General features: G+C 48.0%; 1 protein-coding gene across 1 annotated transcript in view; it reads right to left on the reverse strand.

The window, feature by feature from the left end:
- The window catches only part of msmo1 (methylsterol monooxygenase 1), a 14767-nt gene extending 1180 nt beyond the window's left edge, over positions 1 to 13587 (reverse strand). Inside the window, exons 1-6 of the mRNA XM_042314203.1 lie at positions 13510 to 13587; positions 9637 to 9791; positions 8379 to 8520; positions 6803 to 6951; positions 5038 to 5164; positions 4661 to 4815 (exon numbers count right to left, since the gene is read on the reverse strand). Coding sequence (XP_042170137.1) covers positions 4661 to 4815; positions 5038 to 5164; positions 6803 to 6951; positions 8379 to 8520; positions 9637 to 9749 — 686 coding nt within the window. The 5' untranslated portion in view covers positions 9750 to 9791; positions 13510 to 13587. The remainder of the gene's footprint in view (positions 1 to 4660; positions 4816 to 5037; positions 5165 to 6802; positions 6952 to 8378; positions 8521 to 9636; positions 9792 to 13509) is intronic.
- Positions 13588 to 18541: the final 4954 nt, after the last annotated feature.

Genomic DNA, 18541 nt, shown 5'->3' on the forward strand with positions numbered 1-18541 from the left:
TGTCTGCGTTCCGATTCTCTACCCTTCACTCCTCCTCATGCATTTAAAAGCATTGGATTGGTTCAGGCTTTGCTGGAGGGAGCTTTCACCATACTCCTCACACCAGTCCAGTCTTTTAAATCCACGAGGGGGAGAGTACGAGGTTCTCGGGAGAAGGGTAGCGAATCAGAATGTTGTCAGAAAAAAGAGAACATGGTAGATCTGGAGACCCCTGGTGGCCAGACTAGAGAACAACATGGTAGAGCTGGAGACCCCTGGTGGTCAAACCAGAGAACATGGTAGATCTGGAGACCCCTGGTGGCCAGACCAGAGAACAACATGGTAGAGCTGGAGACCCCTGGTGGTCAAAAAAGAGAACATGGTAGATCTGGAGCGCTGCAGACCCCTGGTGGTCAGACCAGAGAACAACAGGCAGGGAGAGCTGGAGACCCCTGGTGGTCAGACCAGAGAACAACAGGCAGGGAGCGCTGCAGACCCCTGGTGGTCAGACCAGAGAACAACAGGCAGGGAGAGCTGCAGACCCCTGGTGATCAGACCAGAGAACAACAGGCAGGGAGCGCTGCAGACCCCTGGTGGTCAGACCAGAGAACAACAGGCAGGGAGAGCTGCAGACCCCTGGTGGTCAGACCAGAGAACAACAGGCAGGGAGAGCTGCAGACCCCTGGTGGTCAGACCAGAGAACAACTGGCAGGGAGAGCTGCAGACCCCTGGTGGTCAGACCAGAGAACAACAGGCAGGGAGAGCTGCAGACCCCTGGTGGTCAGAGGCCCCTGGTGGTCAGACCAGAGAACAACAGGCAGGGAGAGCTGCAGACCCCTGGTGGTCAGACCAGAGAACAACAGGCAGGGAGAGCTGCAGACCCCTGCTGGTCAGACCAGAGAACAACAGGCAGGGAGAGCTGCAGACCCCTGCTGGTGGTCAGACCAGAGAACAACAGGCAGGGAGCGCTGCAGACCCCTGGTGGTCAGACCAGAGAACAACAGGCAGGGAGAGCTGCAGACCCCTGCTGGTCAGACCAGAGAACAACAGGCAGGGAGAGCTGCAGACCCTGCTGGTGGTCAGACCAGAGAACAACAGGCAGGGTCAGACCAGAGAACAACAGGCAGAGCTGCAGACCCCTGGTGGTCAGACCAGAGAACAACAGGCAGGGAGCGCTGCAGACCCCTGGTGGTCAGACCAGAGAACAACAGGCAGGGAGCGCTGCAGACCCCTGGTGGTCAGACCAGAGAACAACAGGCAGGGAGAGCTGGAGACCCCTGCTGGTCAGACCAGAGAACAACAGGCAGGGAGAGCTGCAGACCCCTGGTGGTCAGACCAGAGAACAACAGGCAGGGAGAGCTGGAGACCCCTGGTGGTCAGACCAGAGAACAACAGGCAGGGAACAGGTGGTCAGAACCAGAGAACAACAGGCAGGGAGCGCTGCAGACCCCTGGTGGTCAGACCAGAGAACAACAGGCAGGGAGACAGACCCCTGGTGGTCAGACCAGAGAACAACAGGCAGGGAGAGCTGCAGACCCCTGGTGGTCAGACCAGAGAACAACAGGCAGGGAGAGCTGCAGACCCCTGGTGGTCAGACCAGAGAACAACAGGCAGAGGAGCGCTGCAGACCCCTGGTGGTCAGACCAGAGAACAACAGGCAGGGAGAGCTGCAGACCCCTGGTGGTCAGACCAGAGAACAACAGGCAGGGAGCTGCAGACCCCTGGTGGTCAGACCAGAGAACAACAGGCAGGGAGAGCTGGAGACCCCTGGTGGTCAGACCAGAGAACAACAGGCAGGGAGAGCTGCAGACCCCTGGTGGTCAGACCAGAGAACAACAGGCAGGGAGAGCTGAGACCCCTGGTGGTCAGACCAGAGAACAACAGGCAGGGAGGGCTGGAGACCCCTGCTGGTCAGACCAGAGAACAACATGGTAGAGCTGGAGACCCTGGTGGTCAAACCAGAGAACATGGTAGATCTGGAGACCCCTGGTGGCCAGACCAGAGAACAACATGGTAGAGCTGGAGACCCCTGGTGGTCAAAAAGAGAACATGGTAGATCTGGAGCGCTGCAGACCCCTGGTGGTCAGACCAGAGAACAACAGGCAGGGAGAGCTGAGACCCTGGTGGTCAGACCAGAGAACAACAGGCAGGGAGCGCTGCAGAACCCTGGTGGTCAGACCAGAGAACAACAGGCAGGGAGAGCTGCAGACCCCTGGTGGTCAGACCAGAGAACAACAGGCAGGGAGAGCTGCAGACCCCTGGTGGTCAGACCAGAGAACAACAGGCAGGGAGAGCTGCAGACCCCTGGTGGTCAGACCAGAGAACAACAGGCAGGGAGAGCTGCAGACCCCTGGTGGTCAGACCAGAGAACAACAGGCAGGGAACAGACCCCTGGTGGTCAGACCAGAGAACAACAGGCAGGGAGAGCTGCAGACCCCTGGTGGTCAGACCAGAGAACAACAGGCAGGGAGAGCTGCAGACCCCTGGTGGTCAGACCAGAGAACAACAGGCAGGGAGAGCTGCAGACCCCTGCTGGTCAGACCAGAGAACAACAGGCAGGGAGAGCTGCAGACCCCTGGTGGTCAGACCAGAGAACAACAGGCAGGAGAGCTGCAGACCCTGGTGGTCAGACCAGAGAACAACAGGCAGGGAGAGCTGCAGACCCCTGGTGGTCAGACCAGAGAACAACAGGCAGGGAGAGCTGCAGACCCCTGGTGGTCAGACCAGAGAACAACAGGCAGGGAGAGCTGGAGACCCCTGGTGGTCAGACCAGAGAACAACAGGCAGGGAGAGCTGCAGACCCCTGGTGGTCAAACCAGAGAACATGGTAGAGAGACCCCTGGTGGCCAGACCAGGAACAACAGGGGAGAGCTGCAGACCCCTGGTGGTCAGACCAGAGAACAACAGGCAGGGAGAGCTGCAGACCCCTGGTGGTCAGACCAGAGAACAACAGGCAGGGAGAGCTGCAGACCCCTGGTGGTCAGACCAGAGAACAACAGGCAGGGAGAGCTGCAGACCCCTGGTGGTCAGACCAGAGAACAACAGGCAGGGAGAGCTGCAGACCCCTGGTGGTCAGACCCCTGGTGGTCAGACCAGAGAACAACAGGCAGAGAGCTGCAGACCCCTGGTGCAGACCCCTGGTGGTCAGACCAGAGAACAACCTGGTGGTCAGACCAGAGAACAACAGGCAGGGAGAGCTGCAGACCCCTGGTGGTCAGACCAGAGAACAACAGGCAGGGAGAGCTGCAGACCCCTGGTGGTCAGACCAGAGAACAACAGGCAGGGAGAGCTGCAGCTGGTGGTCAGACCAGAGAACAACAGGCAGGGAGAGCTGCAGACCCCTGGTGGTCAGACCAGAGAACAACAGGCAGGGAGAGCTGCAGACCCCTGGTGGTCAGACCAGAGAACAACAGGCAGGGAGAGCTGCAGACCCCTGGTGGTCAGACCAGAGAACAACAGGCAGGGAGAGCTGCAGACCCCTGGTGGTCAGACCAGAGAACAACAGGCAGGGAGAGCTGCAGACCCCTGGTGGTCAGACCAGAGAACAACAGGCAGGGAGAGCTGCAGACCCCTGGTGGTCAGACCAGAGAACAACAGGCAGGGAGAGCTGGAGACCCCTGGTGGTCAGACCAGAGAACAACAGGCAGGGAGAGCTGCAGACCCCTGGTGGTCAGACCAGAGAACAACAGGCAGGGAGAGCTGGAGACCCCTGGTGGTCAGACCAGAGAACAACAGGCATGGGAGAGCTGCAGACCCCTGGTGGTCAGACCAGAGAACAACAGTCAGGGAGAGCTGCAGACCCCTGGTGGTGGTGAGTAAAGTAGATATGCATTTTTCCACAAATAGAAAAAAAAGGAGTGTTAGCGGTGTTTACCCTCCACTACACCTCTGCCTCCTCAATAGTCTCTAGGAGTGTTTACCCTCCACTACACCTCTGCCTCCTCAATAGTCTCTAGGAGTGTTTACCCTCCACTACACCTCTGCCTCCTCAATAGTCTCTAGGAGTGTTTACCCTCCACTACACCTCTGCCTCCTCAATAGTCTCTAGGAGTGTTTACCCTCCACTACACCTCTGCCTCCTCAATAGTCTCTAGGAGTGTTTACCCTCCACTACACCTCTGCTCCTCAATAGTCTCTAGGAGTGTTTACCCTCCACTACACCTCTGCCTCCTCAATAGTCTCTAGGAGTGTTTACCCTCCACTACACCTCTGCCTCCTCAATAGTCTCTAGGAGTGTTTACCCTCCACTACACCTCTGCCTCCTCAATAGTCTCTAGGAGTGTTTACCCTCCACTACACCGCTGCCTCCTCAATAGTCTCTAGGAGTGTTTACCCTCCACTACACCTCTGCCTCCTCAATAGTCTCTAGGAGTGTTTACCCTCCACTACACCTCTGCCTCCTCAATAGTCTCTAGGAGTGTTTACCCTCCACTACACCTCTGCCTCCTCAATAGTCTCTAGGAGTGTTTACCCTCCACTACACCTCTGCCTCCTCAATAGTCTCTAGGAGTGTTTACCCTCCACTACACCTCTGCCTCCTCAATAGTCTCTAGGAGTGTTTACCCTCCACTACACCTCTGCCTCCTCAATAGTCTCTAGGAGTGTTTACCCTCCACTACACCTCTGCCTCCTCAATAGTCTCTAGGAGTGTGTGCACGTGTGTGTGTGTGTGTGTGTGTACCTGTGTACGTCGATGGTCTCCAGCAGGCGGAAGGCGACCCAGGCCCATAGCAACGTCACGTGGTTACAGAACACCATGATGCCGATGAAGAACCCAGACCCAAGGATCACTGTCTCAGCTGGGTGGGCGTACTCTGCCTGCATGCCAAATGGAGCCTACAGAGACAGGGGGGAGAGACAGACAGACATCGGTTATAGCAAGTTTATTTGACATTTTAGTCCGTTAGCAGACACTCTCATCCAGAGCAATGAGGGTTAAATGCCTTGCTCAAGGGCACATCGGCATTTGTGTGTATTCGTGCCTGTGTGTGTTCGTGCCTGACTGTCTAGTGTGTGTTCGTGCCTGCCTGTCTAGCGTGTGTGTGTGTGTGTACTCACAGTGAACTCGTGGTGCACTTTGTGGATGTGCTTGTAGATACTGCGGTGATGTAGCAGGCGATGGAGGAAATAGTGCCAGGTGTCCTCTATCACAGCACAGCCTAGACACTGAGCTAACAGGTAGGGCCTGGGGAGGGAGAGAGAGACAGAACAGCCTAGACACTGAGTTAACAGGTAGGGCCTGGGGAGGGAGAGAGAGACAGAACAGCCTAGACACTGAGCTAACAGGTAGGGCCTGGGGAGGAGAGATAGACAGAACAGCCTAGACACTGAGCTAACAGGTAGGGCCTGGGGAGGGAGATAGACAGAACAGCCTAGACACTGAGCTAACAGGTAGGGCCTGGGGAGGGAGAGAGAGACAGAACAGCCTAGACACTGAGTTAACAGGTAGGGCCTGGGGAGGGAGAGATAGACAGAACAGCCTAGACACTGAGTTAACAGGTAGGGCCTGGGGAGGGAGAGATAGACAGAACAGCCTAGACACTGAGTTAACAGGTAGGGCCTGGGGAGGGAGAGATAGACAGAACAGCCTAGACACTGAGTTAACAGGTAGGGCCTGGGGAGGGAGAGAGAGACAGAACAGCCTAGACACTGAGTTAACAGGTAGGGCCTGGGGAGGGAGAGATAGACAGAACAGCCTAGACACTGAGCTAACAGGTAGGGCCTGGGGAGGGAGAGAGAGACAGAACAGCCTAGACACTGAGCTAACAGGTAGGGCCTGGGGAGAGAGATATAGACAGAACAGCCTAGACACTGAGCTAACAGGTAGGGCCTGGGGGAGGAGAGAGAGACAGAACAGCCTAGACACTGAGTTAACAGGTAGGGCCTGGGGAGGGAGATAGACAGAACAGCCTAGACACTGAGTTAACAGGTAGGGCCTGGGGAGGGAGAGAGAGACAGAACAGCCTAGACACTGAGTTAACAGGTAGGGCCTGGGGAGGGAGAGATAGACAGAACAGCCTAGACACTGAGTTAACAGGTAGGGCCTGGGGAGGGAGAGATAGACAGAACAGCCTAGACACTGAGCTAACAGGTAGGGCCTGGGGGAGAGAGGACAGAACAGCCTAGACACTGAGCTAACAGGTAGGGCCTAGACAGAACAGCCTAGACACTGAGCTAACAGGTAGGGCCTGGGGAGGGAGAGATAGACAGAACAGCCTAGACACTGAGTTAACAGGTAGGGCCTGGGGAGGAGAGAGAGACAGAACAGCCTAGACACTGAGCTAACAGGTAGGGCCTGGGGAGGAGACATAGACAGAACAGCCTAGACACTGAGCTAACAGGTAGGGCCTGGGGAGGGAGAGAGAGACAGAACAGCCTAGACACTGAGTTAACAGGTAGGGCCTGGGGAGGGAGAGATAGACAGAACAGCCTAGACACTGAGCTAACAGGTAGGGCCTGGGGAGGGAGAGATAGACTTGTGTGCCTACCTCTGCGTTTGTGTGTGTGTGTGTTGGGTCGTACCATCGTGGCATGCTGTCCCAGTCGTAGGGGAGGTTGTGTGTGTGTGTGTGTGTGTGTGTGTGTGTGTTGGGTCGTACCATCGTGGCATGCTGTCCCAGTCGTAGGGGAGGTTGTGTGTGTGTGTTGGTGGGTCGTACCATCGTGGCATGCTGTCCCAGTCGTAGGGGGGTTGTGTGTGTGTTGGGTCGTACCATCGTGGCATGCTGTCCCAGTCGTAGGGGAGGTTGTGTGTGTGTTGGGTCGTACCATCGTGGCATGCTGTCCCAGTCGTAGGGGAGGTTGTGTGTGTGTTGGGTCGTACCATCGTGGCATGCTGTCCCAGTCGTAGGGGATGCTGAAGAACTCAGTGAAGTGGTACGTTCCACAGATCATGGGCAGCTGGATACAGAAGTGGTTGAACAGCAGCATCTTGAAACACCTCCACTGTTTCTCCCACGTCTCTGGCTTGTCCTACACACACAGTATACACACACACACACACACACACACACAGGGACACACAAACTTCACACTTCTTCATCTAACACTCTAACACTAACACACCCCCACCACCCAGTTAGGAGCTAACACCCCCCTGCAGCATCAAACACCCCCTTACCTGTTGGATCTAACACCGATGGCCAAGCTTGGTTGTCTGACCTGTTGGATCTAACACCCCCCTACCTGTTGGATCTAAACCCCCTATACCTGTTGATCTAACACCCCATTACCTGTTTTCTGGAACACCCCCTTACCTGTTGTATCTAACACCCCCTACCTGTTGTATCTAACACCCCCTTACCTGTTGTATCTAACACCCCCCTACCTGTTGGATCTAACACCCCCTTACCTGTTGTATCTAACACCCCCCCTACCTGTTGGATCTAACACCCCCCTACCTGTTGGATCTAACACCCCCCTTACCTGTTGGATCTAACACCCCCTTACCTGTTGGATCTAACACCCCCTTACCTGTTGGATCTAACACCCCCCCCCCTTACCTGTTGGATCTAACACCCCCCTTACCTGTTGGATCTAACACCCTCCCTACCCGTTGGATCTAACACCCCCCTTACCTGTTGTATCTAACACCCCCCCCCACCACCTGTTGTATCTAACACCCCCTTACCTGTTGGATCTAACACATCCTTCACCACCTGTTGGATCTAACACCCTCCCCCCCTAACACCCTAACACCCCCTTACCTGTTGTATCTAACACCCCCTTACCTGTTGGATCTAACACCCTCCACAACCTGTTGGATCTAACACCCTCCACAACCTGTTGGATCTAACACCCTCCCACAACCTGTTGGATCTAACACCCTCCACAACCTGTTGGATCTAACACCCTCCCTACCCTGTTGGATCTAACACCCCTTACCTGTTGGATCTAACACCCCCACTTACCTGTTGTATATAACAACCTGTTGGATCTAACACCCCCCACCTGTTGATCTAACACCCTCCCTACCTGTTGGATCTAACACCCCCCCCTTACCTGTTGTATCTAACACCCCCTTACCTGTTGGATCTAACATCCCCCCTTACCTGTTGGATCTAACACCCTCCACAACCTGTTGGATCTAACACCCTCCACAACCTGTTGGATCTAACACCCTCCACAACCTGTTGGATCTAACACCCTCCACAACCTGTTGGATCTAACACCCTCCACCCCCCAACCTGTTGTATCTAACACCCCCTTACCTGTTGGATCTAACACCCTCCACAACCTGTTGTATCTAACAACCCCCTTACCTGTTGGATCTAACACCCTCCACAACCTGTTGGATCTAACACCCTGTTGGATCTACCTGTTGGATCTAACACCCTCCACAACCTGTTGGATCTAACACCCTCCCCTACCTTTTGGATCTAACACCCTGTTGGATCTACCTGTTGGATCTTGTACTTCTGCATGAAGGGAAGGAACTGAAACAGGAAACCAGGTAGACAAAACAGGAAGTAGATGGCCTCGTGGACGATGAGAGAACCCCAGGTGGCGATCTGGAATTTAGTGTAGTTCTCATTCACATACCTGGTGGACAGAGATCAACAGACATCAATCAATGAATCAAAGAGTCTAAGAACATGTCCATCTGTCTGCCTGGAACGTTGTGTAGTCAGCTCGTCAACCAGTCACTGCCTGGAACATTGTGTAGTCAGCTCAACCAGTCACTGCCTGGAACAGTCATTCAACCAGTCACTGCCTGGAGCGTTGTGTAGTCAGTCAACCAGTCACTGCCTGGAACGTTGTGTAGTCAGCTCGTCAACCAGTCACTGCCTGGAGCGTTGTGTAGTCAGCCGTCAACCAGTCACTGCCTGGAACGTTGTGTAGTCAGCTGTCAACCAGTCACTGCCTGGGCTAGTCAGGTCAACCAGTCATTCAATCAGCCAGTCAGTCATTATAGTAGTATTACCCCCTGGCGTGCTGAGTAGCTGCAGGTAGTAGTGTAGTAGGAAGTAGTAGTAGTAATAGTAGTAGTAGTATTAGGAGTAGTATTATAGGTGTAGCAGTATAGCAGCAGTATAGTGGCAGTAGTATTAATTAGTAGTAGTATTATAGGTGTAGCTGTATAGCAGCAGTATAGTGGCAGTAGTATTATATTAGTAGTAGTATTATAGGTGTAGCTGTATAGCAGCAGTATAGTGGCAGTAGTATTATATTAGTAGTAGTATTATAGGTGTAGCTGTATAGCAGCAGTATAGTGGCAGTAGTATTATATTAGTAGTAGTATTATAGGTGTAGCTGGATAGCAGCAGTATAGTGGTAGTAGTATTATATTAGCAGTAGTATTATAGGCGTAGCTGTATAGCAGCAGTATAGTGGCAGTAGTATTATATTAGTAGTAGTATTATAGGTGTAGCTGTATAGCAGCAGTGTAGTGGAAGTAATAGTATAGTAGTAGTAGTATTCTAGTTGCAGCATCGTAGTAGTATAGGAGTGTATTAGTAGTAGCAGTAGTAGTAGTAGTAGTATATTAGTAGTAATAGTATAGTAGTGTTATAGTAGTACAGTAGTTTAGTAGTAGTAGTATATTAGTAGTACTAAAGCAATAGTACACTAATAGTATAGAAGTTTAGCAGCAGTACAGTAGTAGTAGTAGTATAGTAGCAGTATATTAGTAGTATAGTAATAGTATAGCAATATTACCCCCAGGCGTATTGTAGTGAAGGCTGAAGAGGGTTGTCAGGTAAAACAGCATCAACATATTCCACGGCCAGGAAGGCAGAGGACAAGATGGTGGCCGTACTGTTCACCTCCATTCTGATTGGCTGGTGGGGATGGGCTGGGAGGAGATAAGAACACTGAGAACACGCACACACACACACACACACACACACACACACACACACACACACACACAAACAAACATTAATTGCACAAAATAAATAAGATGGAAAAAGACCTGGATTGAAATATACAGGGAAAACCCCTAGACTAACCAGGACATATATACAGGGAAAACCTCTAGACTAACCAGGACATATATACAGGGAAAACCTCTAGACTAACCAGGACATATATACAGGGAAAACCTCTAGACTAACCAGGACATATATACAGGGAAAACCTCTAGATAACAGACAATATACAGGGAAAACCTCTAGACTAACCAGGACATATATACAGGGAAAACCTCTAGACTAACCAGGACATATATACAGAAATATACAGGGAAAACCGCTGGACTAACCAGGACATATATACAGAAATATACAGGGAAAACCGCTGGACTAACCAGGACATATATACAGGGAAAACCTCTAGACTAACCAGGACATATATACAGAAATATACAGGGAAACCGCTGGACTAACCAGGACATATATACAGAAATATACAGGGAAAACCGCTGGACTAACCAGGACATATATACAGAAATATACAGGGAAAACCGCTGGACTAACCAGGACATATATACAGAAATATACAGGGAAAACCGCTGGACTAACCAGGACATATATACAGACATATACAGGGATAACCCCTAGACTAACCAGGACATATATACAGAAATATACAGGGAAAACCGCTGGACTAACCAGGACATATATACAGAAATATACAGGGAAAACCTCTATACTAACCAGGACATATATACAGGGAAAACCCCTAGACTAACCAGGACATATACAGGGAAAACCTCTAGACTAACCAGGACATATATACAGGGAAAACCTCTAGACTAACCAGGACATATATACAGGGAAAACCCCTAGACTAACCAGGACATATACAGGGAAAACCCCTAGACTAACCAGGACATATATACAGGGAAAACCTCTAGACTAACCAGGACATATATACAGGGAAAACCTCTAGACTAACCAGGACATATATACAGACATATACAGGGAAAACCTCTGGACTAACCAGGACATATATACAGGGAAAACCCCTAGACTAACCAGGACATATATACAGGGAAAACCCCTAGACTAACCAGGACATATATACAGGGAAAACCCCTAGACTAACCAGGACATATATACAGGGAAAACCTCTAGACTAACCAGGACATATATACAGGGAAAACCCCTAGACTAACCAGGACATATCTACAGACATATACAGGGAAAACCTCTAGACTAACCAGGACATATATACAGGGAAAACCCCTAGACTAACCAGGACATATATACAGGGAAAACCTCTAGACTAACCAGGACATATCTACAGACATATACAGGGAAAACCTCTAGACTAACCAGGACATATATACAGGGAAAACCCCTAGACTAACCAGGACATATATACAGGGAAAACCTCTGGACTAACCAGGACATATATACAGGGAAAACCCCTAGACTAACCAGGACATATAGTTCCAGTCAACAGTTTGGACACCTACTCATTCAAGGGTTTTTCTTTGTTTTTACTATTTTCTACATTGTCGAATAGTGAAGACATCAAAACTATGAACACATATGGAATCATGTAGTAAATATATTTTATATTTGAGATTCTTCAAAGTAACCACCCTTTGCCTTGATGACAGCTAGAATGCTTTTCCAACCGCCTTGAAGGAGTTCCCACATATGCTGAGCACTTGCCGTCTGTTTTTCCTTCACTCTGCGGTCCAACTCATCCTAAACCATCTCATTTGGGTTGAGGTTGGGTGATTGTGGAGGCCAGGTCATCTGATGCTCTCCATCACAAATAGCCCTGACACAGCCTGGAGGTGTGTTGGGTCATTGTCCTGTTGAAAAACAAATGGTAGTCCGACTAAGCGCAAACCAGATGGGACGGCGTATCGCTGCAGAATGATGTGGTATCCTTGCTGGTTAAGTGTGCCTTGAATTCTAAATAAATCACAGACAGTGTCACCAGCAAAGCACCCCCACACCATCACACCTCCTCCTCCATGCTTCACGGTGGGAACCACACAGGCAGAGATCATCCGTTCACCTACTCTGCGTCTCACAAAGACATGGCGGTTGGAACCATTGGACTCATCAGACCAAAGGACAGACTTCCACTGGTCTATTGTCCACTGCTTGTGTTTCTTGGCCCAAGCAATTCTCTTCTTATTATTGGTGTCCTTTAGTAGTGGTTTCTTTGCAGCAATTCAACCATGAAGGCCTGGTTCACACAGTCTCCTCTGAACAGTTGATGTTGAGATGTGTCTGTTACTTGAACTCTGTGAAGCATTTATTTGGGCTGCAATCTGAGGCTGGTAACTCTAATGAACTTATCCTCTGCAGCAGAGGTAACTCTGGGTCTTCCATTCCTGTGGCGGTCCTCATGAGAACCAGTTAACTCTAATGAACGTGTCCTCTGCAGCAGAGGTAACTCTGGGTCTTCCCTTCCTGTGGCGGTCCTCATGAGAGCCAGTTTCATCATAGCACTTGAAGAAACTTTTAGTTCTTGAAATGTTCCGCATTGACTGACCTTCATGTCTTAAAGTGATGATGGACTGTCATTTATCTTTGCTTATTTGAGCTGTTCTTGCCATAATAAGGACTTAGCCCTATTTGGTAAAATACTATCTTCTGTATACCACCCCTACCTTGTCACAACACAACCGATTGGCTCAAAAGCATTAAGAATTAAAGAAATACCACAAATGAACTTGTAACAAGGCACACCTGTTAATTGAAATGCATTCCAGGTGACTACCTCATGAAGCTGGTTGGGAGAATGCCAAGAGTGTGCAAAGCTGTCATCAAGGCAAAGGGTGACTACTTTGAAGAATCTCAAATATAAAATATATTTTTTTAACAATAAAGAGAAGGGATTTTATAACATACTGCAAAAAATGACAAGAAATAAAAAAAGATAATAGATGAAAACAACAATTATCCAGGGAAAGGGGTTAATATGTACAAATGAAATATGATTATTACTGTGTACAGATTGACATTGAGAAAGCCTATATCAGTGATCACCAGTATGGAATATGACTGAGTGTTGAGATCCATATTGAACCAGACCCATTATTATGTTATCGAGCCGTTACAGACTCAACACTTCTTACGTCCAATAACAGTCTGATGAACTGGATCATGCGAATTATTAGAGTGAAAAAATGTCCGTAAAAAAGGTTTTTACAATCCTCACTAGGATGTTATAGAAACATTCAATTTGACGCTTTACAGGAGTGTTTAAAATAAAAATCAAACGTTATTGTTTTGTCAACTCGGTTAAATATAGACTAAAACATTACAGCTGGAAGACTTCAGTGTCCCTTTGGGAAGGCGAGCAATGTTTCATTCGTGCGTCGGTTAGATACCTAGACTTCTCTTCCCACCGAGTTTCTCTTACCGTTGTGCATTTATCTGATCGTTGGCTACTTTGTCTCGTTATTTGTCCGGTGAACAACAACTACAACATAACACCGCACCTAAACATTTATAAAGCTTTACAGCACAGTACCATATATCTGACCCATCTAACGCAACAGTCGGTATTAAGCCCTATCTGGCATTAGACCGCAAAAGTTACCTCTGCGTTAGAATATAAAACAAATGTTTCGTTTTAGAATAGATTTAAGAGCATTAATATAATATGTTAATATATTACCTTGGTGCAGCTGTGGGTCCGTCTACCTGAGTGAGAGGCTACCGTGTGGCGACTAGTACAGTATTATCAACGAGCCTGATTGGACGAGGGGAGAGGAGACTGACGTCAGGGGGCCGAGCGGGCGCTCTGATTGGCCCCGGGAATGGAGTGATGATAGTGAGACGCGGAGTTCCTAAAGCAACGACCAATCAGCGAGCAGCAGGGCTTTCATAACGTCAGAGCGTTATACAGACAAGTAGGAGGAGAGAGGATGGGGTGGTGGGTGTGGGTGTATGAGCGTGTGTGTTCTGTAACCAGCTAACTTTACAAAGAGTAACAGAGGTGTCCATTGGTCTCTCTCTCCCCCTCCAGGGAGAGCAGGGGAGATCCATATTGGACCAGTCCCATTATGTAGCACATGTTGGTTCTAACCCAGCAGTAATACACCTGACGCAGCACATATTGGTTCTAACCCAGCAGTAACCTACCTGACGCAGCACATATTGGTTCTAACCCAGCAGTAACCTACCTGACGCAGCACATATTGGTTCTAACTCAGCAGTAACCTACCTGACGCAGCACATATGGGTTCTAACCTAGCAGTAACCTACCTGACGCAGCACATATTGGTTCTAACTCAGCAGTAACCTACCTGACGCAGCACATATTGGTTCTAACCCAGCAGTAACCTACCTGACGCAGCACATATTGGTTCTAACTCAGCAGTAACCTACCTGACGCAGCACATATTGGTTCTAACCCAGCAGTAACCTACCTGACACAGCACATATGGGTTCTAACCTAGCAGTAACCTACCTGACGCAGCACATATTGGTTCTAACTCAGCAGTAACCTACCTGACGCAGCACATATTGGTTCTAACCCAGCAGTAACCTACCTGACGCAGCACATATGGGTTCTAACCCAGCAGTAACCTACCTGACGCAGCACATATTGGTTCTAACTCAGCAGTAACCTACCTGACGCAGCACATATTGGTTCTAACCCAGCAGTAACCTACCTGACGCAGCACATATTGGTTCTAACTCAGCAGTAACCTACCTGACGCAGCACATATGGGTTCTAACCTAGCAGTAACCTACCTGACGCAGCACATCTTGGTTCTAACTCAGCAGTAACCTACCTGACGCAGCACATATTGGTTCTAACCCAGCAGTAACCTACCTGACGCAGCACATATGGGTTCTAACCCAGCAGTAACCTACCTGACGCAGCACATATTGGTTCTAACCCAGCAGTAACCTGACGCAGTACATATTGGTTCTAACCCAGCAGTAACCTACCTGAAGCAGTACATATTGGTTCTAACCCAGCAGTAACCTACCTGACGCAGTACATATTGGTTCTAACCCAGCAGTAACCTACCTGACGCAGCACATATTGGTTCTAACCCAGCAGTAACCTAACTGATGGAGCACATATTGGTTCTAACCCAGCAGTAACCTACCTGACGCAGTACATATTGGTTCTAACCCAGCAGTAACCTACCTGATGCAGTACATATTGGTTCTAACCCAGCAGTAACCTACCTGATGCAGTACATATTGGTTATAACCCAGCAGTAACCTACCTGACGCAGTACATGTTGGTTCTAACCCAGCAGTAACCTACCTGATGGAGCAGATATTGGTTCTAACCCAGCAGTAACCTACCTGACGCAGTACATGTTGGTTCTAACCCAGCAGTAATACACCTGAACTAATCAAACTGTTGAATAGTGACTAGAGGTCGACCAATTATCATTTTTCAACGCCGATACCGATACGATTATTGGAGGACCAAAAAAAGACGATATCAATTAATCGGCCGATTTTGTATTTTTTTTGTGTTGTAATAATGACAATTACAACAATACTGAATGAACACTTATTTTAACTTCATATAATACATCAATAAAAATCCATTTAGCCACAAAAATGAAACATGTTCAGTTTGGTTTAAATCATGCAAAAACAGTGTTGAAGAAAGTAAAAGTGCAATATGTGCCATGTAAGAAAGCTAATGTTTAAGTTCCTTGCTCAGAACATGAGAACATATGAAAGCTGGTGGTTCAATGAAATACGGAACCGTTCGGGAATTTTATCTAACGGGTGGCATCCCTAAATCTAAATAATCCTGTTACAACCTTTAATGTTATGTCATAATTAAGTAAAATTCTGGCAAATTAGTTCGCAATGAGCCAGGCTGCCCAAACTGTTGCATATACCCTGACTCTGCATGCAATGAACGCAAGAGAAGTGACACAACTTCACCTCAAATCAAAATACATCAAATCAAATCAAATGTATTTGTCACATACACATGGTTAGCAGATGTTATTGGTCACATACACATGGTTAGCAGATGTTATTGGTCACATGGTTAGCAGATGTTATTGGTCACATGGTTAGCAGATGTTAATGGTCACATGGTTAGCAGATGTTATTGGTCACATGGTTAGCAGATGTTAATGGTCACATGGTTAGCAGATGTTATTGGTCACATGGTTAGCAGATGTTATTGGTCACATGGTTAGCAGATGTTATTGGTCACATGGTTAGCAGATGTTATTGGTCACATGGTTAGCAGATGTTATTGGTCACATGGTTAGCAGATGTTATTGGTCACATGGTTAGCAGATGTTATTGGTCACATGGTTAGCAGATGTTATTGGTCACATGGTTAGCAGATGTTAATGGTCACATGGTTAGGAGATGTTAATGGTCACATGGTTAGCAGATGTTATTGGTCACATGGTTAGGAGATGTTATTGGTCACATGGTTAGGAGATGTTATTGGTCACATGGTTAGCAGATGTTATTGGTCACATGGTTAGCAGATGTTATTGGTCACATGGTTAGCAGATGTTAATGGTCACATGGTTAGCAGATGTTATTGGTCACATGGTTAGCAGATGTTTTGGTCACATGGTTAGCAGATGTTAATGGTCACATGGTTAGCAGATGTTATTGGTCACATGGTTAGCAGATGTTAATGGTCACACGGTTAGCAGATGTTATTGGTCACATGGTTAGCAGATGTTATTGGTCACATGGTTAGCAGATGTTATTGGTCACATGGTTAGCAGATGTTATTGGTCACATGGTTAGCAGATGTTAATGGTCACATGGTTAGGAGATGTTATTGGTCACATGGTTAGCAGATGTTATTGGTCACATGGTTAGCAGATGTTATTGGTCACATGGTTAGCAGATGTTATTGGTCACATGGTTAGCAGATGTTAATGGTCACATGGTTAGCAGATGTTATTGGTCACATGGTTAGGAGATGTTATTGGTCACATGGTTAGGAGATGTTATTGGTCACATGGTTAGGAGATGTTAATGGTCACATGGTTAGCAGATGTTAATGGTCACATGGTTAGCAGATGTTAATGGTCACATGGTTAGCAGATGTTATTGGTCACATGGTTAGCAGATGTTATTGGTCACATGGTTAGCAGATGTTATTGGTCACATGGTTAGCAGATGTTATTGGTCACATGGTTAGCAGATGTTATTGGTCACATGGTTAGCAGATGTTATTGGTCACATGGTTAGCAGATGTTATTGGTCACATGGTTAGCAGATGTTATTGGTCACATGGTTAGGGGATGTTATTGGTCACATGGTTAGCAGATGTTAATGGTCACATGGTTAGCAGATGTTAATGGTCACATGGTTAGCAGATGTTATTGGTCACATGGTTAGGAGATGTTATTGGTCACATGGTTAGCAGATGTTAATGGTCACATGGTTAGCAGATGTTATTGGTCACATGGTTAGCAGATGTTAATGGTCACATGGTTAGGACATGTTATTGGTCACATAGACATGGTTATCAGATGTTATTGGTCACATGGTTAGCAGATGTTAATGGTCACATGGTTAGCAGATGTTATTGGTCACATGGTTAGCAGATGTTATTGGTCACATGGTTATCAGATGTTATTGGTCACATGGTTAGCAGATGTTAATGGTCACATGGTTAGCAGATGTTAATGGTCACATGGTTAGCAGATGTTATTGGTCACATGGTTAGCAGATGTTATTGGTCACATGGTTAGCAGATGTTATTGGACACATGGTTAGCAGATGTTATTGGTCACATGGTTAGCAGATGTTATTGGTCACATGGTTAGAAGATGTTATTGAACACATGGTTAGCAGATGTTATTCAAATCAAATCAAATTTTATTTGTCACATACACATGGTTAGCAGATGTTAATGCGAGTGTAGCGAAATGCTTGTGCTTCTAGTTCCGACAATGCAGTAATAACAAACAAGTAATCTAACTAACAATTCCAAAACTACTGTCTTATACACAGTGTAAGGGGATAAAGAATATGTACATAAGGATATATGAATGAGTGATGGTACAGAGCAGCATAGGCAAGATACAGTAGATGATATCGAGTACAGTATATACATATGAGATGAGTATGTAAACCACGTGGCATAGTTAAAGTGGCTAGTGATACATGTATTACATAAGGATGCAGTCGATGATATAGAGTACAGTATCAACGTATGCATATGAGATGAATAATGTAGGGTAAGTAACATTATATAAGGTAGCATTGTTTAAAGTGGCTAGTGATATATTTACATAATTTCCCATCAATTCCCATGATTAAAGTGGCTGGAGTAGAGTCAGTGTCATTGACAGTGTGTTGGCAGTAGCCACTCAATGTTAGTGGTGGCTGTTTAACAGTCTGATGGCCTTGAGATAGAAGCTGTTTTTCAGTCTCTCGGTCCCAGCTTTGATGCACCAGTACTGACCTCGCCTTCTGGATGATAGTGGGGTGAACAGGCAGTGGCTCGGGTGGTTGATGTCCTTGATGATCTTTATGGCCTTCCTGTGACATCGGGTGGTGTAGGTGTCCAGGAGGGCAGGTAGTTTGCCCCCGGTGATGCGTTGTGCAGACCTCACTACCCTCTGGAGAGCCTTACGGTTGAGGGCGGAGCAGTTGCTGTACCAGGCGGTGATACCGCCCGCCAGGATGCTCTTGATTGTGCATCTGTAGAAGTTTGTGAGTGCTTTTGGTGACAA

This window comes from Oncorhynchus tshawytscha, unplaced genomic scaffold (assembly GCF_018296145.1).
Source record: "Oncorhynchus tshawytscha isolate Ot180627B unplaced genomic scaffold, Otsh_v2.0 Un_contig_4250_pilon_pilon, whole genome shotgun sequence".
NCBI classification, from domain to species: domain Eukaryota; kingdom Metazoa; phylum Chordata; class Actinopteri; order Salmoniformes; family Salmonidae; genus Oncorhynchus; species Oncorhynchus tshawytscha.